Raw genomic sequence first — 27,326 nt, 5'->3', positions numbered from 1 at the left:
TCAGCATTGTCAGACAATATTTTAAAGATTGAAACTTTTCATGGCTACCCCTTCTTTGACCCTAATTTTAATGTGTGCAGATTTTTTTCCATTTAGAAAGTCTGAAATGTCATCTAGTAGTAAAATATTAAAGTGATCAAGCCAGTAAAGATAGATAAAGAGTGCTTTTCTCCCTGTGAGGCACATGCAGATGGAGGCTGATGTATGATTTTAACCTTTGCTATTCTAACCTCTGTCTATGCCATCTCCTTTACACACACACACACATGCGCGCACATAAGCATCGCATACTAATCATATTGATCCACCTTTACAAAGACAGCCCCGTTGATTTCCCCCACCCACCCCCTCTCTTGGTCAAAATCAGTTTTAGTCGGCAGGAAATTGTCAGCAAAGTCGAACTGTATCATATGTGTCAGTACTTTTTTTTTTTTTTTCCGTCTCTGCTTGTGAGCAAGCCTGCCACTGGTGCAGCTTGTTTTTGCACAAATTAATTTGATAAATGAGTGAGTCGGCGAGTGTTTTCCTTCATTTAGATTGCTTGTCAATGGCAATGTTTGTTTATTTTTTTATTTTTGAAGACAAATTGGCTCCTTGGTTGCAGCGCCGCTCCTCTCTTTGTCAGCTTTAGTGAGAAAAGAAGAGCAGCTGGAGGATGAGCGAGGAGGCAAAGTATAAAAACAAATTGGCACAGAGGGATAAAGTGAGATATCAAAAGAGTGCATGGTAAGGGATGATTGAAATAGACTATCGGATATGCTGCTGGTCTCTGAGGTCAGGGTCTATATCACTCTCTGCTTCAGAAAGAGCCACCAAAACAAGAAGCATCAGCCAGCCAACCAATCTGGGCTGCAGCATTGTTCACTATTTGCTTGGAGAAAAAAAATAAATAAATAACACATCTCTTCTTCTTACACACACACTAACACAATCACTTCTCACTGTTCATATCTGGAGAGAGAATAGAGCATGTTCCTTATTGTCCCCTTAGTGGTGATGTGGGGGTGTGTGTTAGGCCTTGATTGTTACTGGTTTACATAAGGGTATTAAACTCTAGCATTGCACTATCTATCTGAGCCAGGCAGATATATTTGTGTTGTGGCTCCTTTATGCATTTGTTATTTCCAAAGAGGATTGGGATGCACCAGTGGAGGAGAGGATAGATAGCCTGCTGATATTACCCTCTTCCTCTCTCCCACTTCCTCTTTTTGTTTTCTTTCTGAAAACCAAACTCTCGCCCAGTTTTGAATGTGCGTGCACGTTATTATCTATGAGTGGTTGTTTGTGTATTGCCTCGAGAAACAAAAGAGGGTAATTAATTAAAGAGGAGTGCACTTTGCCGCCTTTGTCCTGTTCAACAACTCTAATAGTAATGAGCGTAGAACAATTTAGTGATATTACTCGTAATAATAGCTGCACTGGTCTGAAATTATGGACGTATTAACGATCTGTAGATGTGTTTAATTTAACCATTAAATACACGCAGATGGAACTGTTTCTATAGTGTGCACAAGTCAAATCAAGTAAACGTTTATTTTCATAGAACGCTATTGTCCTGAAAGCAGAAGAAAAATCTACTGTAGCTGTAAGCAGGGAACATTACCTTAAAAAAGATCAACTAAGCTTCAACAATAAAAGTCAACATATGAGCATAGGAGCATGTCAGCAAATATTACTATTTTCATTTCAAGTCCTTTGTATAGTAATTACTTCAATCATGAACTCTTAAAGTTGTTCTGTATGTTGTCATGCTTTGTATTTCTAGATACAGAAGCAAAAATCAAAATATTCTATAGAATATTGGTGTAACAGATTGTTTCAAATATACATCCGAAGCAAAAGCAGCTTAATAGGAAATGTAAATAACCGATGGTTGCCTGTTCAAACCTCTCCGTCTGCGTCAGTAATTGTGTCTTAGGGCAAGACGCTTCTTCTGCCACCTGCTGTTGGTACACAGGGGACCCTGCTGGCACTGGGGTATAGCACTCGAAAGTGTGAAATGCACAGAGGTGACCTCAAAATTTTGAGGTTTGCAGTTTTTTGGTTTTTACAGAATTCATCAAATATTTCTACCAAATGCAATTTCTGACTTTTAGTAGTTCTTGATTTTTTTTTTTCCCTTGAAAATTTTTTTATTTGTCATCTTGAGAATAAACCACGCAAATGTATACAGTCGATCTGTAGGTCAACAAAACTGAAAGTGACAAATTTGTACTAAACAACTGTTGGAAACAATAAAGAAGGGTGCTATAAGCATGTAAACATGATAAACTAAAATTACCTGGCAGCTTTTTAAAGACTTTTGCTTTTAAAGCATCACTTCTACATTGTTGTTCTTTGCTTAAATCCAGGATCTGAAGCCCAAACGCTTTCTGATTTGCACCTTTAACGTGCACATTTCTCAGAGGATGGCTGTTAGATGGAGAATTCCCCAATCTGCAATGTGTCTGTGAGCTTCTGAGCATCAGGCAGGAGAGGTTAAATCAAAGCGGAGTCAATAACTTCATCCCTCCCAGTCGGTGTGCCGCGCTGTGCTGCTGGGAACGCCTGCAGCTTCCCTCTCTGGTTTGTGAAAGAGGAGGACAGGATGGGGGTTCATCACTTTCACAAACACTAAAGCAGAGGAAAGAGTGGAGCTGCTAATACAGAGGATGATCTAAGTGTCTGGCATGCTCACCGAGAGATGCACATTTATCTCCACACGTTGCCCGACAGAAAGGCTTCCTCACTGTGTCAGAGAATGATAATGAGCTAGATTCTCTTTTCTCCCAACCTGAGAGCCCTAGTCCAGTCATGGCCACAGCCCCGGCTAAATCAATATCATCATCCATAATCTTTATTGTGGGATAAAACACAGCATAAATCAGCTCAAATCCTTTCAAACATCCCTCTCTTTAGCAGCCTCCAATTTCACGCAGCACTCTCCTGGGCCAGCAAGGCTTTCTTTTTAGAGCAGAGAGAGGTTGTCTTCCAGCATCTCAGCTCTCTGCAGGACCTGTCCATGCATATATCACTTATCTGTTTAGTGGTTTCTTTTGTGGTTTGTCATCTGCAGATGTGAAAGGGAAGCTGAGGTAAAAATGCAGCTGTTGGACAATGTTTCGCTGTTAAACCTTTAAGGGAAAAGTGAATTTTACAGAAATGTGATTTTTTGAGTGTGAGCGTGCATCCACTGGTTTTGTGTGTGTGTTTCTTTTTTTCTTCTTCTTTGAAAGTGAGTAATGAGGTTTGGGAAGGAAGCTTAGCCAAATCCTCTCATCAATCTTCGCTCTTTCAATACCAAATCAGCGGGCTAATTCGATACCCAATCGGAGGGCTAATAACGTCCAGCTGAGAGGGGATGCAAAGAGAACTCGGATCATGGAGCTTAGGGGAATAACTAGCAGGAACAAAGTAAGAGGAAAACATGTTTCTGTTTTTTTCAAAAAGAATTTATAAAGATATTCATATATGTTTTTATTAACTTCAAATGGAAGCTTTGTTCAATGAGAATACCAAAGCTGTTTAACATTTTACATACAAACTGACTTCCTTTCACTAATTTTCTCATCCCGAGCTCTGAACAGTCCGTTCACGGACCTGCAGGAGTAACCCAACCATTGTAGTGTCACAAATCCCGTCTTCCTGACATGCACTGAATAAACTGTCACCGCCGTTATATAGTGTCTCCATAAAGCCTACCATCAAACAGTTACTACCTCCATGGCTTCAGTCCGCTGCGCCAACATCACAAACAAATCACCCTGTGGTGCCTCCAAGTGTTTGGAGGTTAGCGTGTGTTGCATGCAGGTGATACTAAAACATGGCTTCTCTGATATGATTACACGTCTTGTGACCCTCATGTTGTTTTGCTCATTTGAGATCAATTGTGACCCCTTCACTCTCAGCCCAGCAAAAATATTTCCAGCATGCATCAAGATGCCAATTCAGATTCCTCCACTATCTTTTTCTACTCTGTGCTAAGCCTTTTCAGTGTTGCTTGTGTACATTTTTAAGGTGTACGCCGCAGGTCAGTCACTGCAAACAGAAATGCAGAATTTTGCAGACTAGAATTTCTTTTTGTTTGTTTTGGGTGCAGATCTGATTCACAAATAAATGACACATACATATGACTGTTTTTCAGTCAGCACTCTCCCCATAAAAGTAGAGCTCAGTCCACTTACAATGATTTCAAATATGAACTGATACGATGTGGATTTTTGCAGCTGGGTATGGAGGCGATTGTTAAATGACGCGGGACGGCAACGTGCATCGTATGAACGAAAGAAACAAATTTCCGCAGCTCGTCTGAAATGTAACAACCTCGCAGAACGTTTAATGAACAGTGCGGGAGCATGTGCAGAGGAAATTCCCTTTAATCTTCTTCATGGCGACATCATTTTTTATTGGTTGGACAAAGTGAATCTCAGCCTCTAACCTCACTCTCATAGAAATGACAATTGATTTGCAGGTTATTTCCTGCTTCCTGTGAGCTAATTGAAATAAAGTGGGATGGTAGACTCGGCCACTGCAGCATCTATCAATATTGCAGCTGCACTGTACGAAGCGCAGCCTTAAGCAGCCCTGCAGAGTGTTTGTTCCATTTCTTGTGTCTTTGCTAAGTGCTCTGTTCCTACACCTTAAACTTTTTCATATTTCCTTACACTACAACCACAATCTTTAAAGGTTTTTTACAGGGATTTTGTCTGGCAGACTGACATGAAGCAGTGCTTCTTACATGGTAAATGCAGCTTCAGGTGTTTCGGGTTACGTCTCTGATAGTTTAGTACATTTACACCCTGAAATCTTCTGTCTATTTTTGTTTAGAAAGTAATTCAAACTCAGATTGGATGGATATTGATATGCCTGGGAATATCAATATGACTGACTTGACTTGGATTTGACTTGGATTTAGGTCTAGACTTTGACTAGGCCATTCTACAACTTGTAAATGCTTTAATCTCATTCTAGCTTCTGCAAGACATCATCTTCCCCCTCAGGGATTGTTCTGTTCATCTCCATTCCTCTCTCGGTCAACCATGACGAGCTACGCCCACAGCATGATGTTGTCGCCACCTCATAGTGTGTAGGGTGTGTTCATGTGGATGTGCAGTGTTCGTTTTCCACTATGCATTGAGTCCCAAAACTGTTACATCTTGAGTAGATAAAACATTTGCTTTAGCACAAGCAATGCCACACACACACACACCCGCTCACACACGCTTTTATAATTATTAGTCACATTTTTTCCCTTAACTTTGATCATGTTGAACATTCTGCAGATAAAGAATAAAGCAGCACACATCTATCCACACATATGCACGGCAGGTGAGAGCAGATAGAAAACAATAGGCTGTTCAGTTAAGTATAGCACTAGAAGAAGAAAAAGACTTGCAAGAACAAGAGCTGTGTTTTACTTACTTAAGTTGTTCCAGACGTTCTGAACAGCTGGATGTTACACAGATTAAACTTGTAAGTTTACAATAATAAGATGAACAGTAAAAAATGTCTCCTAAATGAACAATTGCAGGAGCCAAAAGCAAACAGCATAAAATTTAAATGACTCAAATACATGTAGACATTTTTCATTTTCTTAAAGTAAAAATAAATGTGTATTTTGCTTAAGATTTTGCTTTGTCTTTTATTAGATCACCTAGTCATCTCGGGCTGAAACTTTAACACTTTTATACAGAATCTGTAGTTCTCCACACCTGGAAAAATAACTACTAACTGACATAAAGGTCCTTTTATCCACTGCAAATGTTTGGCCTCCTAATGTTTGGGTATAATCATTCAGTGCAGAGTGTTTATATTTTGTTGCAAAGGATAGGAAAACATTATTACTTATTACTAATTATTAGTAATCATTACAACATTTGAACATTTATGTAAGTTTATGTGGCAGAGATAGCTATGTGAGAAATATAGTTTGTCAGTTCATTTTGTGGTGAATTTCTAGATATTTTCAAAACTTTACTGATAGCCTGACTTAGCTGGAGCTCACACAAATCAGCAATAATAACCAAAATATCTTTTATATGTTTTTTATGTTCTGAAACTACACAATTTTTCCATAATTAGAGGCTGCTTCTGTAATTACAATATGGCTTTGTAACATAAGCAGCAAGACATATAAATATGATTCTTGTTTTGTAACACACTGTTCATAACTTAATATCACAACCCTGTATTTAGATGTCATGTGCCACTTCTGTTAAAACCATTTTCTCAGAATCTCACAAAAAGTAGCTCAGAGATTTTCTAAACTCATAGACGATCTATCTTTGGACCTCGCAAAAACCTTAGTGGAGCTCAGTAGATTTTTCTCTTAAAACAACCTAAATTCAATGTGTTAAAACACAAAGCAGATAGGAAATAGTATAATGAGGGGATAAAAAATTTATTTTCAAAGCAATATAAACTTTTGGGACAAAGAAGCCTCTTTCATCTCCAAGCCTGTATTATGCTTTCATTTCTTTTTGTAGAATCTGGATTGTGTCCAAGACAAATATCCGATGGAAACGTTAAATTTCTTTTACCTTTGAATCCCTTTTAAAGCAGCTGCTTTTCCTCTTCCTGCATTTCTCTCCCATTGCTGTAATGATTCCAGCCAATGGCTTGCAATGGTTTAATCAAACTCTCGTTAGACTGCAAGATACACTGAATCATCATTAAATCTATCTGCATATTACCTGTGTTGTTACACTTAGCTATGAATCTCATTTGAATCTTATTTAAATCCCTCCTATGAATCTCAATTAAACATAGATGCAGGCAAACAGAACTGAAGATGTGGAAACACACAAACACACACCCCCACGTGTGCACGGACACACTGCACCTGCTGTTATCACTGCCAGTGTTTTGAAACGTGTTAATTTTAATTAATTTGTTTTGATACTCAAGACAAATCCTTATGTGGTAATTAACAATTATATTACATTTAATAAGGACTCTGAGATAATGAAACAATTAGAGAAACAAGCCTTTTAAAAGCCGAAGCTTTGAAGTAGCGTAAATGCTTTAATTGTCTTTCAGCGATTTGTGACTTCAATGAGCTACCAGATAGTAAATGTTTTCACAGCTTACAAATCAAACATCCTTTAAAAGCATGAACGACAAACTAACAAACTATTATTTGGGAACCATGTGAGCTTTCAGAACAGCTGTAAGACATCTTCACACGCAGACATCGCTTTCGTTTTTGCTGTTAACACAGGGGCCAATTAGCAGCCCCCTGCTCTCTGCAAAGGCATGTGTTAGGAGACCTACAGGGAGCCTGCGAGGCTGCAAGAGGCCTCGGGGTTGCAGGAGAATGATCACTTTTTTCCTCTTTTTGTCTCTCGTCGCACATCCTTGCACATCCACACATACCCGGAATCAGCTCAGAGATACAAGCCCCCCCCCGCTCTTTCCTCTCCTCTAATTTATTTATTTTTTTCCTGCCCAGGCTTCTTGATCAGCAAGAATCAAGAAGGATCGTCCAAGCAATGGATGATCCAGAATATTGTGGAATGTAAAGACATCAAACTAATTTACTCAGGTGGGGCAGCTGAAGTGGACGTGGTTCAATAAACATATGCATAACCTCCATTTACGGACAAATCGGTCGATGAAGTTCACTCATAACCTTTGATCCCTCTGAACTGAGCTGCGGGTGGAGACCAACTTCTGTGAGGGTGTGCACTTTTAGGGATAAGAAAAGCAACGTCATCACAATAGATGCTGATCAAAGTCTGTGTACGGTGAACGTCAGGGAGACCCAGCAGATTGCTGAAGCATGTACCGAGAGGGATGTTTGTTTAGCTGTTTATTGTGTGATAATTTAATCCATGACACTCTCTTTTCCACCCCCTCATCCTTCTTTCATTTCTTTCATCACAATGCGGCGCCCCACTGAGTGGCTCGTAGGTAACAGGCAAACATATACATGCAGTAAGTCCTGTGTTGGTTGCGGAAGAAAAGAGGGAGTCGTGACAGCAGGGGAAGAAGAAGGCAGTATGAAAAGATGAAAATGAGCAGACACCTGTCCACCGTCAAGCTCCTGTCTGTCCAAACGCTGCTCTCGCCCGTCTGAGGGAAAACAATTAAACAGAGTGAATCGTCGAGTTTGTCTGTAATTATCTGTTTTTATTTGGTGTGACGTCGACAGGGACAGGGACAGCAGAGTGGAGGCAGTAGATAAGATAAGTGTTCTTTATTTCTGACAGAGTCATTTAGCTGCGGATGAAGAGAAGAGAGGAGGAGAGAGTTATAGTTATGGAGCTGTCGGGGTTCGGGAGTGCTGAATGAAATGAGGACTAGAGGAGCGGAGGGAAACAAAGGTGGAGAGAGGAGAGGAGGGAGGCTTCTGTGTGACCTTGCAGTCAAAGAAACCGACAGTTGAAGGCGGTGAACCTGTTTCCTCTAAATCACTTCGAGTGCCTTGCAAAAGTATTCACACCTTTTGAACTTTTCCACTTGTATTTTATGTCCCAACCAGAACTTTAACACATTTTATTCAGTTGCGAGGAGTTTCTAAGTACAAACAAAATACCAGGCTACTCAAATATTTCACAGAGAAAAAAAAAAAGAAAAAAAAACTGTGGCCTGCAATTGTGCAAATCTTTTAGATTAGGGCTCTACCAGCCTGATGCAAGTGGAGGATTCTTCTTGGCAAAACAGCCCAAGCGCAGTTTCAGGCAAACACAGCATGATATGGCCACCACCATGTTTTATAATGAGGATAGTGTGCTCAGGATGTACAGAGTTAGTTTTTACCCCACAACATTTTTCATAAAGAAGAAAAAGCGTTACACTGTGGTCCTATCAGATTTTGCATGTTCACTTTGGCTTTGCTGTGTATCATGTAGGCTTATAAAATGACACTAAATACTAAATATCTTTCAACAACTCCAGTGCCAGATCTGCTTAAGTGTATGAACAATAGTTGTCCTTTTACCAGATTCTTCCACCTCAGCCGCTCCAACATATTGCCATTGGCCTCTTTCTTGCATTTCGGATTGTCTCTTTGCTTGGCCTGTTTAGGTAGATTACCATATCCTTCTAGGCCCACAGTTCTGTCATCCTTTTGACATTTTAATATGATATTCATTGAAAGTTATTTCGAGTGAAGGCAAGACGAATGTGTATTCTGAGGACAATTAGAATTTTTAAACAAGTTTTCAGAGTAAAGGGGGCTAAATATAAATGCATGCCACACTTTTAGATTTTGATTTGTAACTAAGCCATGCATTCTTTTCCCTCCTCTTCATAATTATGCACTACATTTCCATTTGCCTATTTCATGTTTCATTGAAGTTTGTATTTGCTGCATGGATAAATACTTTTGCAATGTACTGTTTGGTGTTTTAGTTCACTTTCTGAAAAATTGTCAACCTTATGATCCGTTGCTGTCTTTCCTTCCTTTTACCACACTTTTATCCTTTTTGCTTCCTAAAATTATTGACGATTTACCTGTGGTTTAAGGCTAAACTGCACAACACTCAGACTTGTTTCTTAAGAAATTTTCTTTGTCGTATACCTGCTTGTTCCCGAAGCACCAAACTGCCAGAGACCTCATGTCACTCCTTGCCATTTTCTTCTTCCCTCTCCTGTTCCTCATGTGAAGAAAAGTATTTATTTTCAGTTTATCAAAGCCTTTTACCCCTGAGAGAGAGAGAGAAATTGCAGTGTCTGCAATTTGTAGTGTTTGGGTGTGTGAGTGTGTGTGTCAGGGGAATGTGCAGCAATGCTGGGGGTTATTATGAAGAGACTGAAATGCGACAGGAGATTCCTCTGATTGGGAATAAAACACCATCTTATCTATTTAAATAAACCCCACTGCAGCTTCATCTACACACAAATATGTACACGCCCACACACACATGCACACCAACTGCACACCCATACAGCATACAGACACAAACTAAAAATATGAGCGTTCATGCAGGCTGAAGCTAGAAAGTAAAGACATTTACTAAAGCACCAACACACACATGAATGCACAAAAATAAAAGTGCATAAGCTGGCAAATCTATGCATGTAAACAAACACAGGAGCAAATTCACAAAGGGATTTGTAGTAATTAAATTGCAATGATCACCCTATTTTAGCTTTCACTTTGAAGATGAAAAAATAGTGTTGCGAGGAATGAGAGGATGAGAGCAAAAACAGTCCTAATTGAACATGAAAAAAACATCTAATTATTCAATAGAGAGTAGTTGCTGTAAGAATAAAAAGAAAAATAAACAGATATGAGGATTTCATGCAAAAAAATAAATAAATCAGAAATATTGCAGAGCAATCGTCCACATTGATCTTCTGACACTAACCTTCTGATCTGCAGCAGAAACTACATTTACTTGGGATTCTGTAGTTTTTAAGGAACCTCCTATATCTTAGAAACAGGATCGTCCTCCAAAAGACCCTTCCAGTGAAACAGTGTTGAATCAGTGTCAAATGCAGCAGTGATATGTGTTGGATGTGCAGTTGGACTCTGCAGATGTTCCCCCCCCCAGGTGGTCTGACGCTAATAATATTTCCCCTGCAAATTTCCTTTAAGTTAAAGCAGCAGAACATGTTCCATCCAGAACGCTGCTGCACCTAGTAGAATAAACAAATCTCAACTCTCTTGAAACTGTGAGAGTTGAAGTGTTTATTCAGATATGTATCTGAATAAGCATTCTACATTTTGCTTCTTTTTAAAAAATCTGTGTTAAGATTTTTCAACAGCACTTGGATATAGAGTTGGATGAGCTGTCATATAAAATACTGTAGCTCTACATCCAGCATTTGGATGTACAGCTACCATCGCCTATGTGCTGAGTGATGCGGAAATCATTTAGTCTGATCAAATCTTTAGGCTGCTTTTGCTTTTTATTCAGTGAGATGTTGGCTATTGGTTATCTGTGTTGTGCAAGAACCCTCTCATTTGGGGTAAACTCATTTAATTGCTTGTGCAAATATCTGATTGTTTGTAATCTCTTGCCTTTACACTCAACTGGAAACTGCTTTAAATTATTGAATTTTGTGAAAGAAGTGGAGAAATTTCAAAGTTAAATTGTTGTTAATGGATGCTTTCATTCCCTTTCTATTCAGGACAAAATGTCAACAACTCTTTCCTTTTTCTTGACTCTCCTCCCCGTCCTCTGTTTATTTACTGACAACATTGAACCATACTGCAACCCCCCCCCCCCAAAAAAACAAGCAAACAAACAAAACAAAAAAAGCCTGAGAAATATCATATCACTAATAGCATACAAATTTTTCCAAAAACAGAGGAAGTAGATATTTTGAGGATGATGACATTCTTTACAAGAAAGTATTATAGAAAAAGACAACTTTAATTTATTGTGATCCCATTCCTCACAGTACAGGGCATAACTGACAAACAAAAGTTTTGTTTCGCAAAATAATCTTTTCAAAAATAAATACTAGATACTAGAACTTAAAGTTTGGACTGTGACTGTTGCTAGAAAACCAGCTAGATACAAAGATCAGAGAAAATGCAGAGACTTTCACAGAAAATTGTTCTCTGCATGGAAAAAATGAAAGATTTTCACTTGCTTGACAGTTTGCAGTACAAACACACGCCCTGACTGTATTGACTTTGTATTCTAGTGAAGTTAATATAAACACAGATTATTTCTTACCCTCTCAGACTGCTGCTATTGTCGCATGCACCAGCTTTCTGAACAGACAGCATAAGGTCGTTGCTCTGTGGGATATAGCGATACAGCTACTCTAAGAGGTTTCCCTGCACACTAAACCAAATACATCATTTAAAAATAAAAAAAATAAAAGCTCCTCGAACAACAAAAATAGCCCCAACATCTGCTCATCTGAACCTATCCTGCTACTTAAAACCTGACAGATTCAACTCCTCTCGGTGTAAAGACGCTTCGAGCCAGTTAGTGACCGCTGTCTTTTAATGAATGAGATCTCCAAGAAACTGCAGCCTCCCGTCTCCTCTGCTCTCCACTTCCAGCCCATCAAAAACAGGCTGTGTGTGTGTGTTTTATTCTTTTTCAGTCATGAGTCTTTAAACATCCCTTTTAAAGTAAGTGGGCAGGCTGAATCTCTGCAGAACGCCGACCTGGGCTGCTGAAGCACCCGTTCAGACTCTCCACATCATCTCAGCTACCTCACTTACACTCACAGACACTTGGAAAGCCGGCTGACGACAGTTGAGGACACAAAAGCGAAGAATGGAAGCATGCAGTGTGTTTGCGTTTGAAATCAATCACCAGGAAACAAAAGGCAAGCTGACAGTTAAATGTATATTTTCGCAATAGCGTTTGCCTGAGCAGGCCTGGAGACGTGAATGTTATACCAACACCTCAGACAGTAAATAAACAGCCAGGTCAAAATCACAGCAAACACAAACGACTGCCATCTGTTCATTAGTCTATCCGAGTGTGAGTCAATAAGCCTGACTGAACCCAAATATACTAACATTCAGCATTAGCTTTAAAAAATGATAAAAGCTTTAAGCGTGTTTGAAAGGTTACAGAGTATTAATATCCCTCTCTTCCCCCACCCCAACACACAAACACACGTTGTCCCTCCTTCTCTTCCTGTAAATGAGTGATTTATCTGCCTTAATTGCTGCCAGTGGTTCATGCGGTCATGTGACCACAACCTGACAGCATGTGACAAATACAGCCTGGAAATTAAACCCTGCATCGCAAACAGAAACACACAAACGCTTGCATGGTATCTGCAGAGCTAAAGCGTGTTCAGATACTGACAAAAATAGATTTGATCTAATAAAAGCAGCACTTTGAAAAGGAACCACAATTTGAGCTCGGGCTTTAAAATGCTATAATAATAATAAAAGTGATTTATCAAAATGAGGTAAAGGGCAAAAGAGAAAAACCTACAATCAATAATGATAGACCAAGTAAATCTATTGTTGTGAGCCTCTTCATTGCGGTCCCACGCAAATGGCGAGTCAAACACACACACAGACATCAGGCCCACAGTGGAGCCTAACACTCCGACTCGCGTATTTTCCTTCCTCACGGTGCTGTGCAGCAAGATGCTGACTGAAGGGTCTGCAGTGCTCAGGTCATGCATCTTATTGTTACATGAAGCCAGTTCCCATCCACTGACCTTTTTATTCACCGCACCATACATTGTTAAAATAATGCATGAGGTGTCATTGTGTGATATTATAAGCAGCAGTTTGTGTGTGCAGCTCATGCCGACTTATAGAAAAATGAAAATAACACCAGACCTAAACATATAACATTTAAGGGAATTGATAAAAGCTCTCTCTAATGCAAATGTTGCTTTTTATATGTTCAGCAGATGAAAGTAGTTTCAAATAATGTTTTTTCAAATAAAATGATCAAAATTGTGCCATGGGTTTATATTTAGCCAATGCTAACATTTTTCACCATTTGGCTTTGCAAATCATCTCTAGCTCAATCAGACTGAATAAAGAGCAGGTGTGACTAATGTCACATATGTATTTAGGTAAGAACTAATGCATGAATATACTTTGATATACCTCATCTATACAATTTCACTGTAGCTTTGGCTGTATGTTTAGGGCTTCGCATGTAGATCAAAAAGTTCAGTTTTTGTCTTATCTAACCAAATGACCTGTTTTTTCATGTCTTCCATCTCCCGCATATAGTTTATAGTAAAGAGAATAAAGTATTAACAGGTTTACTTAATTTTACTTCAGGATATGAAAATGACGTGGCTAAACAAATGCAAGATACATGTTTTAGATTTTTGAGAAAAGCGTGTCCCATTTTTCTTCCACTCCATAACCACCCTCTAATTCGCCTTAACATAAAATCCTAATAACATTCACCAAAGATTTTTGTTGTAATGTGAGAAAATGCGAATAAGTTCAAGAAGGGTGAATCCATTGCAAGGTAGTGTAAATTTACATAGTTTTTTTGTTGTTGTTCTTTTATTTACACATTGTGCAGCTCTCAAGCCTTTTGCTGTTTTTTCCCATTTATTTACATGGATGCCACAATTTCTATAAATACTATTATTAATTATAAACAAGCTTATTTGAAGTGATGCAGCGAACAATATTCCATCTTTACTTTTTCTGAAAGAGCAATTAATTTCCTCCAGTATTGCTCTCACTATTTAGATTGCAACTAATGAGCTACTCAGTGCTAATCTCTGTTTTGTCTCCCCTATATGCTCATATAAATACAATTTACCCAGAGTGTTGTACGCTGTGATCCAACCACCACATTAATGACGCTTTCAGGAGGACTGAAAGAGAGGATAAGAGGGGCAGAGTGGAAAGATAAACATGCGGTTTTTCTGATTGACTGAGCGGCAGGAGCTGAACTTATAATAGGATAAGGGGATTTTGCACTTTAAGGCACATCTATTTGGAAAGTAAGTGTGCACACTTAGTTTTGCACCACTTGTGAGTTCTTTTTATTTTTGCAGGTTTGCATATTGCATTTATGAATGCCACTGCATAAACAGGTAACGGGTGGAGGGGGAGTTGGGGGGCAGCAATGACTCCAACACCTCTGCACTCCCCTCTCCTCCTCCCCTTATTTATTTGTCTGTATTAGTTAGCTCCTTCTCAGCACTTAAAATTAATGTCATCCAGCACAAAATAGAGGCTGAAAGCTAAAATTCAGCACTTTCTCTGCAGCCCGGTTATTTATCAAGCTAACAAGGAGAAGACGCATCCTGTTTCAGCCGGGCCCAGGAAATATGTGCCATTAAAGCCCAGAGCTTGTGTCTGAGAGCCGAGGAATAAAAGTGAGGGTGTCAGGGAGAGCGGATGGACGGCGTTGCCTGCAATATGGATGCGGAGAGAGCAGCAGACACATTTATATAAAAGGGACAATGGATGCTCTTGGGTTGAACCGTGAGAGTACATGTGCTCCATGTGTGTATTAGAAGTGCTGATTCGCTGACGGCTATAAAAGACGATCCTTTAGGGGAAACAGAAGACGTAGTTTGGAGCTTTGAATAAATCATGCGCTGCCACTGTGAGGTTAGCGCTAATTTTCTCTTTAGGAGAAGGGTGTCGAAACACGTCCCGAGGACTGTTAGTATTATGCCATGTTAACATCTCTGTGGCATCAGGAGCTAACGCCCGAGCGTTGGAATTCAATTAGACACTGGGTGCAATGCTAAGCAGGTTGCACAGGCTGGTCACCACAGGGAGGAGAAGATAGGAGATGATGGTGACGCTGAGGGAGAAGAAGGGAGGAAGAAGCGTGTGTGTGTTTTTGTGTGAATGTGCAAAGAGAAAGAGACTTTAGGCTGAGGAGGAAGGCCCTGGGCTGCTGTGATTCAGGTGAACACAAAATACCACACTAACCTCCGGCTCATCACCAGTTCCTCTCTCAGTCACAACCTGAGGACAACAGAAGCTAGGAGGCTCCCACGCAAACTCCACACACACATGCGAACTCCTTCCCACTCTATGGTAAGAGCTTTGCAGCTAATTATCTTTGAATAAAACAACACATTTTGGATCTAACAAGCTGAAAGAACTGAGAGAAAAAACTGGCGCTAGCATCATTTCAAAAAAGAGAAGGGTTGGTGTTTAAAGGTTTAGCTCCGGGGTGACACGTTCTGCTCAAGTATCATCAGTTCTGAATAGAAAAATATACGCATTTTAAAACAATCCAACTCTAAGCACAACTGTTTAACTTGTGGAACTTAACAAGTGAGGAGATGAAATCTTTTCCCCTCCCTTTTTCTGGATTTCAGAACACAGTTCCGCTTGCTTCCTCTCTTTTCCAGATGAGCTCGTATAATGAGCATACATCCTGTTCATATCCTCCTTGTCATCTGGGTTTTACGAATAGAGGGATGACGTCTATGTCACTACCAAAACCATGCCGGTGTAATGAGTCGCCCAATGCCAGGCAGTAGTGGTTATATATAACCCAGGTGGTAAGGAGAACTGAAGTATGTCACTCGGTGGAAGGAGTAAATCCTGCCCACTGCACAATACAAAAGGATTCAGCAGTGTTTCATAAATGACAGTTCAGAGTTGGAGGTTTGTGTGGGGAACAGCTTGATATGTGTTGTTTTCCACCTAAAATCATCTGGTTTGAACGAGATTTCTCTTCAGAAATTGGCAAGACGTTTATTCCAATACTTCACTCTGACTTTAACAGAAATGTGTTTACTGCTTGTGTAATTAATTTAAAATTGCCTAAGAAGGTTGAAATTTTACAATGATCTCTGGCTACTATGCAGTACGTGGACGAAATGTTTTACATCCACAGCAAAGTAGGTGGAAGTGAGAGAGTTACATACTGTACTTGTTATCGACATGAAGTTCATGCCAGTTCTGTGCTTTTGGTAAAGCATTTGAACTGTTCTTTGTCTGGGACAGAATGATGATAAACCATATAACTTAAATGCATTTAATAACAGTTTTAGATGATTAAGTATGAATTCAGTGCAGAATGTGCAACCCTCTCCTTATACAGCCACCCAGAGGCGCCTTTAGAATATTTTGTAAGTTGCAGCCAAATGTTGTGGCCACTAATAATACTGGAGTTGCACCAAAGTCATAATAAAATTATGGCTATTTCACTGTAAGTGATATTGATGCATTGTAAAAAGTGAATGAAACAGCTAGTGACAAAGAATGACTTCCTCTTATTGTTATACTTTACCTGTAGTCAATGATTGCATGGTTTAAAATTGGACACAGCTGATTGTTCCAAAAAGAAAATAATTTCAAACATACATTAAAACTGTTTTTGGAAATGATGAAACGGGCTAACGTGAAACTTCTGGATGAGCCCTGAACTAAAGGCTTTGCTGACAAGCCAAATCAGTGGTAGGAATCTGATCAATTTAAATGAACACTGTCCTTTCTGATGAAGAACAGGGTCAAATATTCAATCAGAAATATGCAAGTACTTTGAAAAAACGCTACACAAATGTGCGGGTTCTCTGGAGTGGACTCTCTCATACTTAACTGATTACTAGATGTTTATATGGATAATTTATTTGAGGTTCTATGTGTAATTTTGAATCTACATTTTTATCAAAGTTGCATGTTATGATGTTAGCTCCCCCATGGATAACAGTCCAAATGCTTCATTAAAAGCCCAAAAACGAATGCAAGAAGAATACAACACTCTTTCTGAAGATGAAGGACTGTATCTACAATGTAGATAACAACATGTAAAAATATATTCTCTTTCCTTTTACTTGATGCACACCATGACATGGGAACGTGTCCTTCCTCTGCTGCTACACAAACCTGACCTGCCTGCTGTCAGCCACAGAGGCACCTCCACCCCCAACACCCCCGTCCCTCCTCACCCAAGTGGTCGACTCACCCTGTCACAGTCAGGAGACGGTGAGTTGCGTGTGGAGAGATGACGGTGGATAAAAGAAAAGAAAAAAGGAACAGAGGGTGGTACCGAAGGAGAGGAGGAGGCCTGCTTGGGCGTGGGCTCTGGAGCTTCCTTCTAATGTGCCCTCTCCACTCCCCTCCCTGTGACCTCAGCGCTCCTGACAGCAAGAAAGTGCTGAAGCTTGCAGGTGTCCTAATGCTGCAGGCACACACAAGTGAACGCGAGACTGTGCTGCACACACACACCAACACATGCACACACAGATGCAGGAATCCTACATTACTTCCCTGTTCTCTGCCTGATTTTCAATTCTTTCAGCACCTGCCTACATGCTTTCAACTGTTCATCTGTATAAAAAAAGGGGACTTTTGATGAAGTGTGTTTAAAAAAACCGAATATGCATGTGCTTTGCTAGCAGAACACACGAGGAAAGCAGAGTATGCTGGCGGCTGCACAGTAAAATTAGCTGATGCTGATGCGGTAGTTTTCCACTGTCCAGCCTTTTAAATGCATGAGCTAAAACCTGAGGTGTCCACAGAGTGTCCTGTCCTGTGCCTGCGTGTGTGTGTGTGTGTGTGTGTGTGTGCGTGTTGGAGAGGGGGTTGGCATTAGAGAGTTGTATTACAGTGGTGATGAGTCGCCTGACTGCAAGTCTGATACCTCAGCAGCACCCAGCATTGACCAGGCCTTTAAATAAAGCCTTCGATCCTCCAGCAGCAGAGAAGGTCACCGCTTGCCTCTGGTTACCCTGCCTGTCTGTCTGCATCCACGGCCAGGAGTCCTCCTGCCATTCATCCCTCACCCCTCTCACCCCTCCACGCCCCCCTTCATTCTGACGTGGGATTCCAGGTGCCTTTCATTTTCTCTCAATCCCTCAACTCCTTAACTTTGCTCCAACTTCCTTCCAGCTTCGCTCCCTTTCTCTGCTGCTCTTTGCCGCCTGGCCTCTTCCGTCTAATTCAGTTTTTCTACTGGAAATGTCAGACCCCCAAAAAAAGAAAAAAAAAGTAGTCCTTGCTTTCCCTTTCTCACTCCATCAGTCCCACCATCCATCCATCTCTTTGTCAGCTCCAGATAAAAATAATGTCCAGGGCTTTTTGTTCTTTTTCTCCTTCGCACTGAGAGCAGCGCGGAAGAAGGAAGTCATGGGAGGTCAGAGGAGAGGGGAAAGGTTTTGGTCTCATCCCATGAGTGCTGTGCATGTCAGCCTCTGTCATTCAGGGAGCACTGTTAGAGCCCGAAACATTGCACATAGGAAAAGTTTAAATGAAAGGGAATTTGGATGTTGTACTAGTAAATGAATAAATTAATTAAAACTAAAAATGATGATAATACCGCAGCTGGTGTTTAGATCCAAACTTAGTATAAACAGCAGAAATAAAATAAATTGTGTTATGCACCCAAATCCTGTTTGTCAGTGTTTGATTTATGTAGACCAAGCATATTCTTGAAAATGTGTTTCTTTTTAATTTTCTCCCGTTTAAAGTACCACATAGGGAAGAATACTTTCTACAAAAGACACACTTTTTGTAAAATACAAAAAAAAAAAAGGGATGCGTTACCGCAGTCTCCAGGCTGGTGGGGCCAAGAAAGCACAGCTCTCTATCACAGATGGAGGAATTTTCTCGACGTCCTAAAAAAAGAACGAAATAAGAATTAGTTTAAGGAGGGAAGGACACATTAGTGAAATTCAGCTTTAACCATCAGATTTAACATTAATGTGGGGAAGTTTAATTTAAAAAAATGTACAAAACAAATACTGCAGAAAGTTTAGTGTCATAGCAATGAGATATTAAAGAATCCAAAAAAAACCATTTATTTTCAAACTAACTTAAGCTGATAATATAAAGAGGTGTAAAGTTCTACACAGCTGCAAGGTAATGACTTCCTAAGGATATTTCATAAATACATTTCATAAGGAAATTTCAAACAGTTTCTAAATCTGTGCATATATTTCCGCTCAGTGCGGTGCAGTGTTTAGCATTGTTGCATTGCAAGATGCATCAATCTTGGCCTGAACTCTTTTCTACAGGGAGTTTACATGTTCTCCCTGTGTTCTTCCAAATGCCCCTCGGTATGTGGGGGTTCGTGTGTGTGTGTGTGCGTGTGTGTGTGTGTGTGTGCATGGTGACCTGTCCTGTGATGGACCGACAAACTGCCCCTGCCTACAGATCTCGGTCTTTATACAAAAGCTGGATGTACATGTAAAACAATATTAACTGAAAATAAATGTCCACATATATGTTTGTTTATGGCAACAGTTTCATTTTTAATTAGGTGATGAAAAATGCACAAACCAGAATGTGTATTAAAAATCTGCAAATCTGGGAACAATTTAGATGCAAATAGGATTCTTAAGTTTCTTCTTCTCCCCCCTCAGTTTCAAAAATGACATGATGTATTCAAACACACAGGGACACTTACACACATTTATATTTAGCATAAAGTGAATTCATCTTAAAATTCAAAACTTCATATCAAACTACATGTTGAAGTATTTGAAAGATTTGAACCCATACGAGCAACAGTCACAGTTTTAATGCATTATTTACAAATAATCTATTTATGACATAGTAATGTATTTACTAATAATCTTTGTATTTTAAATTTGCTGCATCAGAGATGATTGTCGATAGAGAAAGTTCATAAATCTCATAATTTTTTTAATGTTTTTTTTTTCTTGGTCTGAGAATTGAAGCAATTAAGTGCTGAAGACTATTAACTCCCCTCTATCCATCTTTAAGCAACAAAGAAAGCCATTTATTTCTCTGTAATCCGATTCATACAGCCGTCAGATGGACTCTGACCCATGGAGCTGCAGACGAGTTCCCAGTCTCTGATCTGCAACACAGGGAAGGGCTATCAGTTAGAAACTCACCAAATCCTCCACCTGACTGACTCCCATAACACTAACTTTGGGTTTGCAAAGCAAACCCAGATAATTTAACCTATTAACAAATAAAGTGGCCTGAGAACTGCAAGTCTAAATATGGGTGCCTTTAGAAAGCAAGTGTGTGCACACATTTCCACTTTGTGTGCCCGCTTTTCCTAACTCAAACAGCCACACGCTCACATAGCAGAGGCCCACGTGCAGATGGCTTGGACATGGCAGCCTTGTTTGGGGTCAAGGCCTTTCCCAGGTACAAATGAAAGGGAGAGGCGAGACTCTGGAAGTGGCTGAACAACGCGGTGGGTCACCTTGCCTGAGAAAGAGATCAATGTCTGTTTGACTGGCCAAGGGAGAGGCTGCCTGCAGAGGAAGGGTAAATCACCCCTCGCTTCATTGAGATGCAGGTAAAATACACAAGGGTCGGGCTTGGCTCCAGCTCCACCCTGCATGACATAAACTCGTGCATGCCGACCATGCTTTCCACATCTCCAGAACTTTCCACAGCCTCTGTGCTCTGAAACTTAAACTACTCTGATTTTATTTACCCAAATCATTGCTCTTGCTCTCCAGCTGTGCATTCCAATCACAGTTTCTTGCACACAAAAATGCAAATCTTTCTGCATAGAACTACAAATCCAGACCCAGACAATTAAATTTCCCTCACAATGCTTTCTGCTCGCAAGGAAAACAAATATCACACAAGCATCTACAGGCAAGAAGAAAGCCATGTTTACAGCTGTAGCATTCTTTGCACATGCACAGTTGCGATAGGATGGGGAAGAGGTAAATTATTGAGGTTTCAAATAAATGACATAACTCAGGACACAACGAGAGGGCGAGAGGAGGGAGCAGCTCTGCCTCTGACAGAGCTGGATGATAGACGGAGCACAGAGGAACATGAATGCAGCTGATTTAAATCACTTTAAATGTAAATGTTTATCGCATGGAGTGATGCAGATGCAGATTGAGTGGAAAAGATTGAAAACGTTTCCTCTTTTGAATGCGAATTTGTTTTTAACCCTTTGGGTTTGGTGGTTATTGTCAGGGGGCGGGGGGTTGGAATCAGGGAACAGAAATTCAATAAATATCGCTTTGTGACTCCTACTGCTGCAAAGTGTATTTTCACGTTGACGTAAAATCTTTTTAAATTTAAAGTCAGGAACCTGGAGTTAAATCTGTGGTGAATCTTTTGCCATTAAAAGCAGTTGTTTTTTTTTTTCAGGTTGAATCGTTTTTATTCTGCTAAAGGAAAAATGAACAGGTACCTGCTTTTGAGTTTAGATGAAAATTGTTCAAAGATGGTAGGAAAAAGCTAGAAAATTCCTCGGCGTCATGATAAACTGACCCGTTCCGTCAGATTTAATACGCTTAAGCTAAAGCACATGGACACCCCTCCACCACAAGGTCACACATCAGACCTTGCTCGCTGGCTACTGAACCCCCGCACACAAACAGACACTCAACAGACCATCACATCCTTTGTCCTACTAATTCTGAGACATTAAAGCAAAGCACATGATGATGATTCAAATGTCAATACTGATAAATTTCAAAGTGATTTCCCATAGTTGACCTGAAAGAGAAGAGACCAATATTGTGACAGCAGACAACTACATTATCTTTAATAACCTAATCATTGGACAGACTGCAAATGATCACAGCGCAGAAGTCAATATACCAAGCCTGAGAATAGAATTACAGTTCATAATGATGGGATTAATAATGCACCATGTCTGTGCTTTGCATGTGCATGCTTTTCCGTGAACTAGAAGGCAGCGAAAGGAGGACGCGGCAGAGGAAGCTCTGAAATGTTTGCTTCCTGTGCCTCCTGCCCTCTTTCAGTTACAGGAAGTGAAATCAGTGCTACTGAGCTTTCCTGGCCCTTGGTGTGACTAGAGGTCAAAGTCAGCAGCAATAAAAAAAAAACCCCAAACAACACATCTTACAGAATTTCCACAGCAGCTTGCAATGATCAGCAAATCTTCACCTATGCAAAACAACTGTACAGCAGATCTCCTGTTGTCCACATGAGAAGCTCAAACTAGACATTCGTGAATAACTGAACTGATCCTGTCGCCATCTCAGAAGGAAAGGTGACATGAAAGACTCACAGTGTCTCCGTGCAGTTCCAGGGGTTATAACACAAATGTAATTAAATAGCTCACTATATTGACCTAATCAGATAGGGGGACCATAAATTAGTGGACACGCTCACTAAAAGGCCCTCTCCTCTCAGCTAGTGTGCATCTCTGATCGTTTATCATTTGAAAGGAAGCAGGATGGCAGCCAACATTTCTGTTGTCTCTCACTCCCTTTTTTAAATCACAGACAAATATTCCTGCAGGTAGGAGAGGATTCTTCATCAGTTTGGGCTTTCATGGGAGGCAGTGATGCAGAGATGAAACACACAAGGAATGGTCAGGATGGCCTGTAGTTTACGTTTAGTTGTCCTGAGATTCCCAAGCAAACTCTGTCCTAATATTTGTGTGATTTATTTTGTTTTTTATAATTGAGGTAATTGGTTCTACAGGGAGAGATCAGACAGTTTCTCTCCTCTACACAGACATACTGTACACATGCTTATCATAACCACAACGGTTTGAAACAGAATGGGTTGGTTTTGCACATCACCACAGTTCAGAGCCCGTTCAGTCCTGATCTTAACACTGCTGCTCTTTAAAACGGAACAGAACTGAAACCCTCTGCATGAAGCTGAATTCAGAAACCTGTCCGCTGCTGAAAATCCTAATCCCTGCGACCGCCACCTGCTTTTTAAATTTTATTCAGCATTTCTACTGGCCAAAATGGCAGAAAAAAAAAGTTTTGGGAAGAGTTTATATAGTTTATAGAGTTTATATAGTGGTTGCTACATTGTACTAGTTACACTGGAGTGCCGGAAATATTAAGTATTGCGCATAACTTTGTCAAAAAGACTTAGCGTAGTTTTAATTTGCAACGTCTCGGATTTACTTTTTTTAAATGTAAAAAGAATATATATATTCGGTTTTATAAAAAATACGTTTTCTTTCATCTACACAAAAAGCTTTATCGTCACTAACAGCTTCGCGTGATGTCAGTCTAAAAAGAAGGACTCCATAAAAACTGTATTCAACTAGTGGAGCAGGAAAAAGTAAGAGTTTACTCTAAAATCAATCATTAACGTTGCCTTCATCTGAAACCCTGGAGCATGGATATCCGACAAAATGATTTCTTTTTTATATATATATTTTATGTTTGCGGCTTAATTTTTTTTATTTAAGGGATTTTTCTTTTTCTGGTTTTGAGCAACAGGTTTAGGCCGTCAATTTTATTTTTCATTTGATTTATTGTGAAAGGAAAAAATATATAAATTTCTCCACTGGAACAAAGCCTTTTAGTAACAATTTATTTGGATTATAAAATGTATGTAAATTAAAATAAATGACTTCATCATCTGCAGCTTGATGCTTAAGCAGGAGTTTATCCCGGAGCTGTCATTTTACGCACCATGCGTTCAACATTTGCATTAGTTCTTCATCATGATTTACATGCGTAGAAACAAATCATTTAACCACTTAGTGGCATCTGAACTTTCCTTTTTATCTCTAGTTACGTTTCACCTTCAGTCAGAAACTGAAACAAAAATGCGGTGTGTGTGTGTCTGTGTGTGATGCGCCTTTGAAAACACTGAGACAGATAAGAAAACTGAACAGAACAAATAAAAAGATGATCAGGAGAATTAATTAGTTTTCCATTCATGAAGGTTTATTGATGAATGATAAATGAGTGGATTCCGCACGTTGACTTTAAAACATTTCGGTTTGTTTAATTAAAAACACCCGCAGTGTTTTGAATATTATTCAATATTTTTGATTAATAAAAAGCAAACACAATTATTTTGTTGCAACAAATTAACTGTTCTTTTTGTCTAATTGAAGCGACTTTTATATTTCCCATTTTAGTATTTTATCATCAGTCCCACCTGTTGATTAATCCTTTGTACCTGCTTGTTAATCATGGAAGAATATTCTGTGAAATCACCCTCTGTGTTTTCTGTTGGGCCTTTAGTATAAATCAATACTGAGTACAAAGTTGCTTTACAGTCATATTCCCCATGTGGCTCCGACAGAAGCCAAAGTCTTGGCCGCATACAACTTTAAATATTAAGCAATGGTTCTGAGCAATGCAACAAATACACACAACTTCACAAAACAAAAAGAAAAACATAAAAAAGAACAATTAAAACAGCATCCGAACATGACCAGCATGCATGGTTTCACTTTCTCACCACAATCTCCAAACTTCTGATATGACAGAGTTTGGATATTTTCCACAATACAGTTCAAATGAATGACGTGACAATGAGATCATTTATGTTTAAATACATTTAAAATAAACATAAAATGAAGCTACCGAGCCTGGGATTTTTCCCCCCCCCCAATCAACAAATTCGGGTAAAAGAAGAGGCGCAGAAAGAGGCGCTGGGCAGCTAGCTCCTCTGCGCAAAATGTCTGTAAAGAAACATTAAGAAGCGGACTTGAATTCTTGAAAATGTGTCGAAACTGTTTATTTATGATCACGTTTAAAGATGATTAAATAAAAATCAAATAAAATCCTCGCTTTGACATGTAAATGAAGTTGAAATGACAGGATTTTTTTTTATTAATATTTGCCTTAAACTAAAGCAGATTTAACAAACAGCTTTGATCAAATCCACACTCAACCGTCTTTTCAGTTTCGCGCAAACTAAAAGTTTTCTTTCTGTTTCAGTGTGAAGTTCGCGTATTACAAACTTTTTCAGCGCCGACACTCACATGAAAAACTCCGGAGATGAAGGGTTGTTGTCACTGCTGGAGCCTCCGTTTTCTCTGAAGCCGGTGCTGATCAGCTTCTCGTATTTCTCCTTGTAGGCGTCCCTCTCCCTGGCCAGCCGGGAGATCTCCTGCTTGAGGTGGTCCACCTGCTGCATGAGCTGCGTCTTCTCCCCCTCCAGGACGTGCCGCTGCTGGACGCGCTTGTACCGACAGGACTGCGCATAGCCTCTGTTCTTTAGTGTCCTCCTCTTCTGTTTCAGACGGATCACCTCTTCCTTGCTGACCCCCTCGGAGCTGCCGGTTCAGTTCCCGCACCGACATAGTGACCAGCTGCTCGTCCGAGAAGCGCTCCTCCAGGCGCAGGTGCTGGTGGTTGCCCCCCGCGCCGCCGCCGGACTGGGACCCGGAGGAGGGATGGTGTGCCCCTGTGTGGTGGTGGTGGTGGTGATGGTGGTGGTGGTGGGGAGTCCCGTTCTGGGCCGCGGCAGCGGCGATGACCGCGGACACCACGGCGGCCGCTGATCCCATCTCCTCCCCGGCCATGGCGCCTCCTGCCCCGGCTGCTCCGCCGAACTGCTGCCCTCTGGCATAGCCGTCGAAGGTTTGGAGCTGGTGACTGCTGCTGATCAGCGCCTCTACGGCGTCCTCTGGGCTAAAGCCCAGAGCCTCGGGGTTCAGCTGCTGCTGGTACCCGGTCATCCAGTAGAAATCCTCCAAGTGCGTCTTCTGTTCGCTCCCTGATCCCGGACTGGGCGCCGAGAAGCTTGGAGAGGGGGGAACCGAGCTGCAAGGCGTGCTCATCGGGGTGGAAGATAGGGATCCCCCGGCGACCAGGCGGCTGCACTGGTTGATGCTGCGATCGGGCTCCACCGGCTCCTTTTTCACTTCAAACTTCATCAGATCGAAGTCATTAACATATTCCATGGCCAGGGGACTGGTGGGCAGGTCGGAGTTGCTCATTGCCAGCTCTGATGCCATCCTCTTGCTGTTGACAGTCCTCCAAAGGGGGTGAGGAGCACCTGTCAAAGTAGGCTGCTGAGACACGCACTGAGCCAGCTTGATTTCTTTATTTATTTTCTTCAAAACAGAAGGAAAAGTGAGTTCTCTCGCACTAATTGCGCAGCGCAGGTTCTGGTTTTGTGAGTCGATAAGTTTTTTTTCTCTCTCTCTTCAGTCTGTGTTGCACAGACGCATTGGAGCAGCGCTGTTTCCTCCCTCTCTCCCAGCGTGCGGGTGTCTGAGCGCCGCTCTCTCTGTTTCTACCGTTTAACACTTCATGGCTCCTTTTAGGATTAGTGCGCCAATTTGAGGAGGTTCACGTATGTGTTCCGGCCAAATAGTTGCCTAGTAGAGAATGGGAGGAAAAAAAAACACTCCACCCTAGGATTGATAGATTTTTTTTCAAAGAGATCAGTCAGCCGACGAGTTAAAAACCATTGCTTAGTTTTATAGGCGTCCTGACGTCAGGACTGAAATATGAAATTGACTGAGACCCAGCCAATGAGCACGCCAGTCCATGAACATAATTAGCATAATAGAAGAAAAAGTTAAGGTTTTTTTTTCTTTTTCTTTTTTACTGTCCGAGTTTATCAATGGGATGATTTCAAAAAAGTAACAGTTATCTTTTTTTTTTGTCATTTTGAACTGAAAATGAAATAAAACTAGAACAATTATTAATATGATTATGTAAGTTTTAAAAATTGGGATGCATTCATCTTAGCTCCTCAAAGTACTTCTTTACATTGCAACACATGATATTGAACATAACAGAATTAAAATGCATCAGAAATAAAGGTTATTTTTACTAGAGCATTCTGAGAAGCCAGACTGTATTAACTCGTTTATTTTTACATAGTTTGCATGATGCAGTTTTACACGTATTTTATTCATTTTATAACCAACTTGTTAATTAGTAAGTCAATCACAAACCATCTCTAAAACTGAACTTTTGTGTAATTCAAAATATCATAAGTTGTAATAGGTTGTTTTTCTCGTCTGTCTCTTCAAACGGCAGATACATTGTTTATTTAACTAGAAAAAAAAAAGACAAACGGCAACAGATAGTGTAATAATGTGAAGTGAGTGGAAAACAGCAAAGAAAGGGGTTTGCTCCGATTCAATTGCGCGATTTGAAAACCCAATGTCGCCACCTTTCGGTAGAAATGATCATTTACCTTGCGAGGTACTGCAAGCCCACTTCCACACTCAATGTCTCCCGCGTCAATATAAAAACCCATCTCTCTTACAGAACAGTCTGTTCTGACAACATCTTCACGTCTGTCCTCCTGGACTCCATCGTCCCAATCCCACATTATGATCACAGACTTAGTGTGTCTCTTTTCTGTATCTGTC

At 40.4% G+C, this 27,326-nt stretch overlaps 1 protein-coding gene across 1 annotated transcript in view; it reads right to left on the bottom strand.

Moving 5' to 3' along the window:
• The window catches only part of LOC116733780 (transcription factor Maf-like), a 48,846-nt gene extending 22,155 nt beyond the window's left edge, over positions 1–26,691 (bottom strand). Inside the window, 3 exon segments of the mRNA XM_032584609.1 lie at positions 18,854–18,924; positions 24,975–25,261; positions 25,263–26,691. Of these exon segments, the coding sequence (XP_032440500.1) occupies positions 18,897–18,924; positions 24,975–25,261; positions 25,263–25,952 (1,005 nt within the window). The 5' untranslated portion in view covers positions 25,953–26,691 and the 3' untranslated portion in view covers positions 18,854–18,896.
• Positions 26,692–27,326: the final 635 nt, after the last annotated feature.

Source organism: Xiphophorus hellerii, chromosome 2 (assembly GCF_003331165.1).
Source record: "Xiphophorus hellerii strain 12219 chromosome 2, Xiphophorus_hellerii-4.1, whole genome shotgun sequence".
NCBI classification, from domain to species: Eukaryota; Metazoa; Chordata; class Actinopteri; order Cyprinodontiformes; family Poeciliidae; genus Xiphophorus; species Xiphophorus hellerii.
This window is presented reverse-complemented; position numbering and strand designations above follow the sequence as displayed.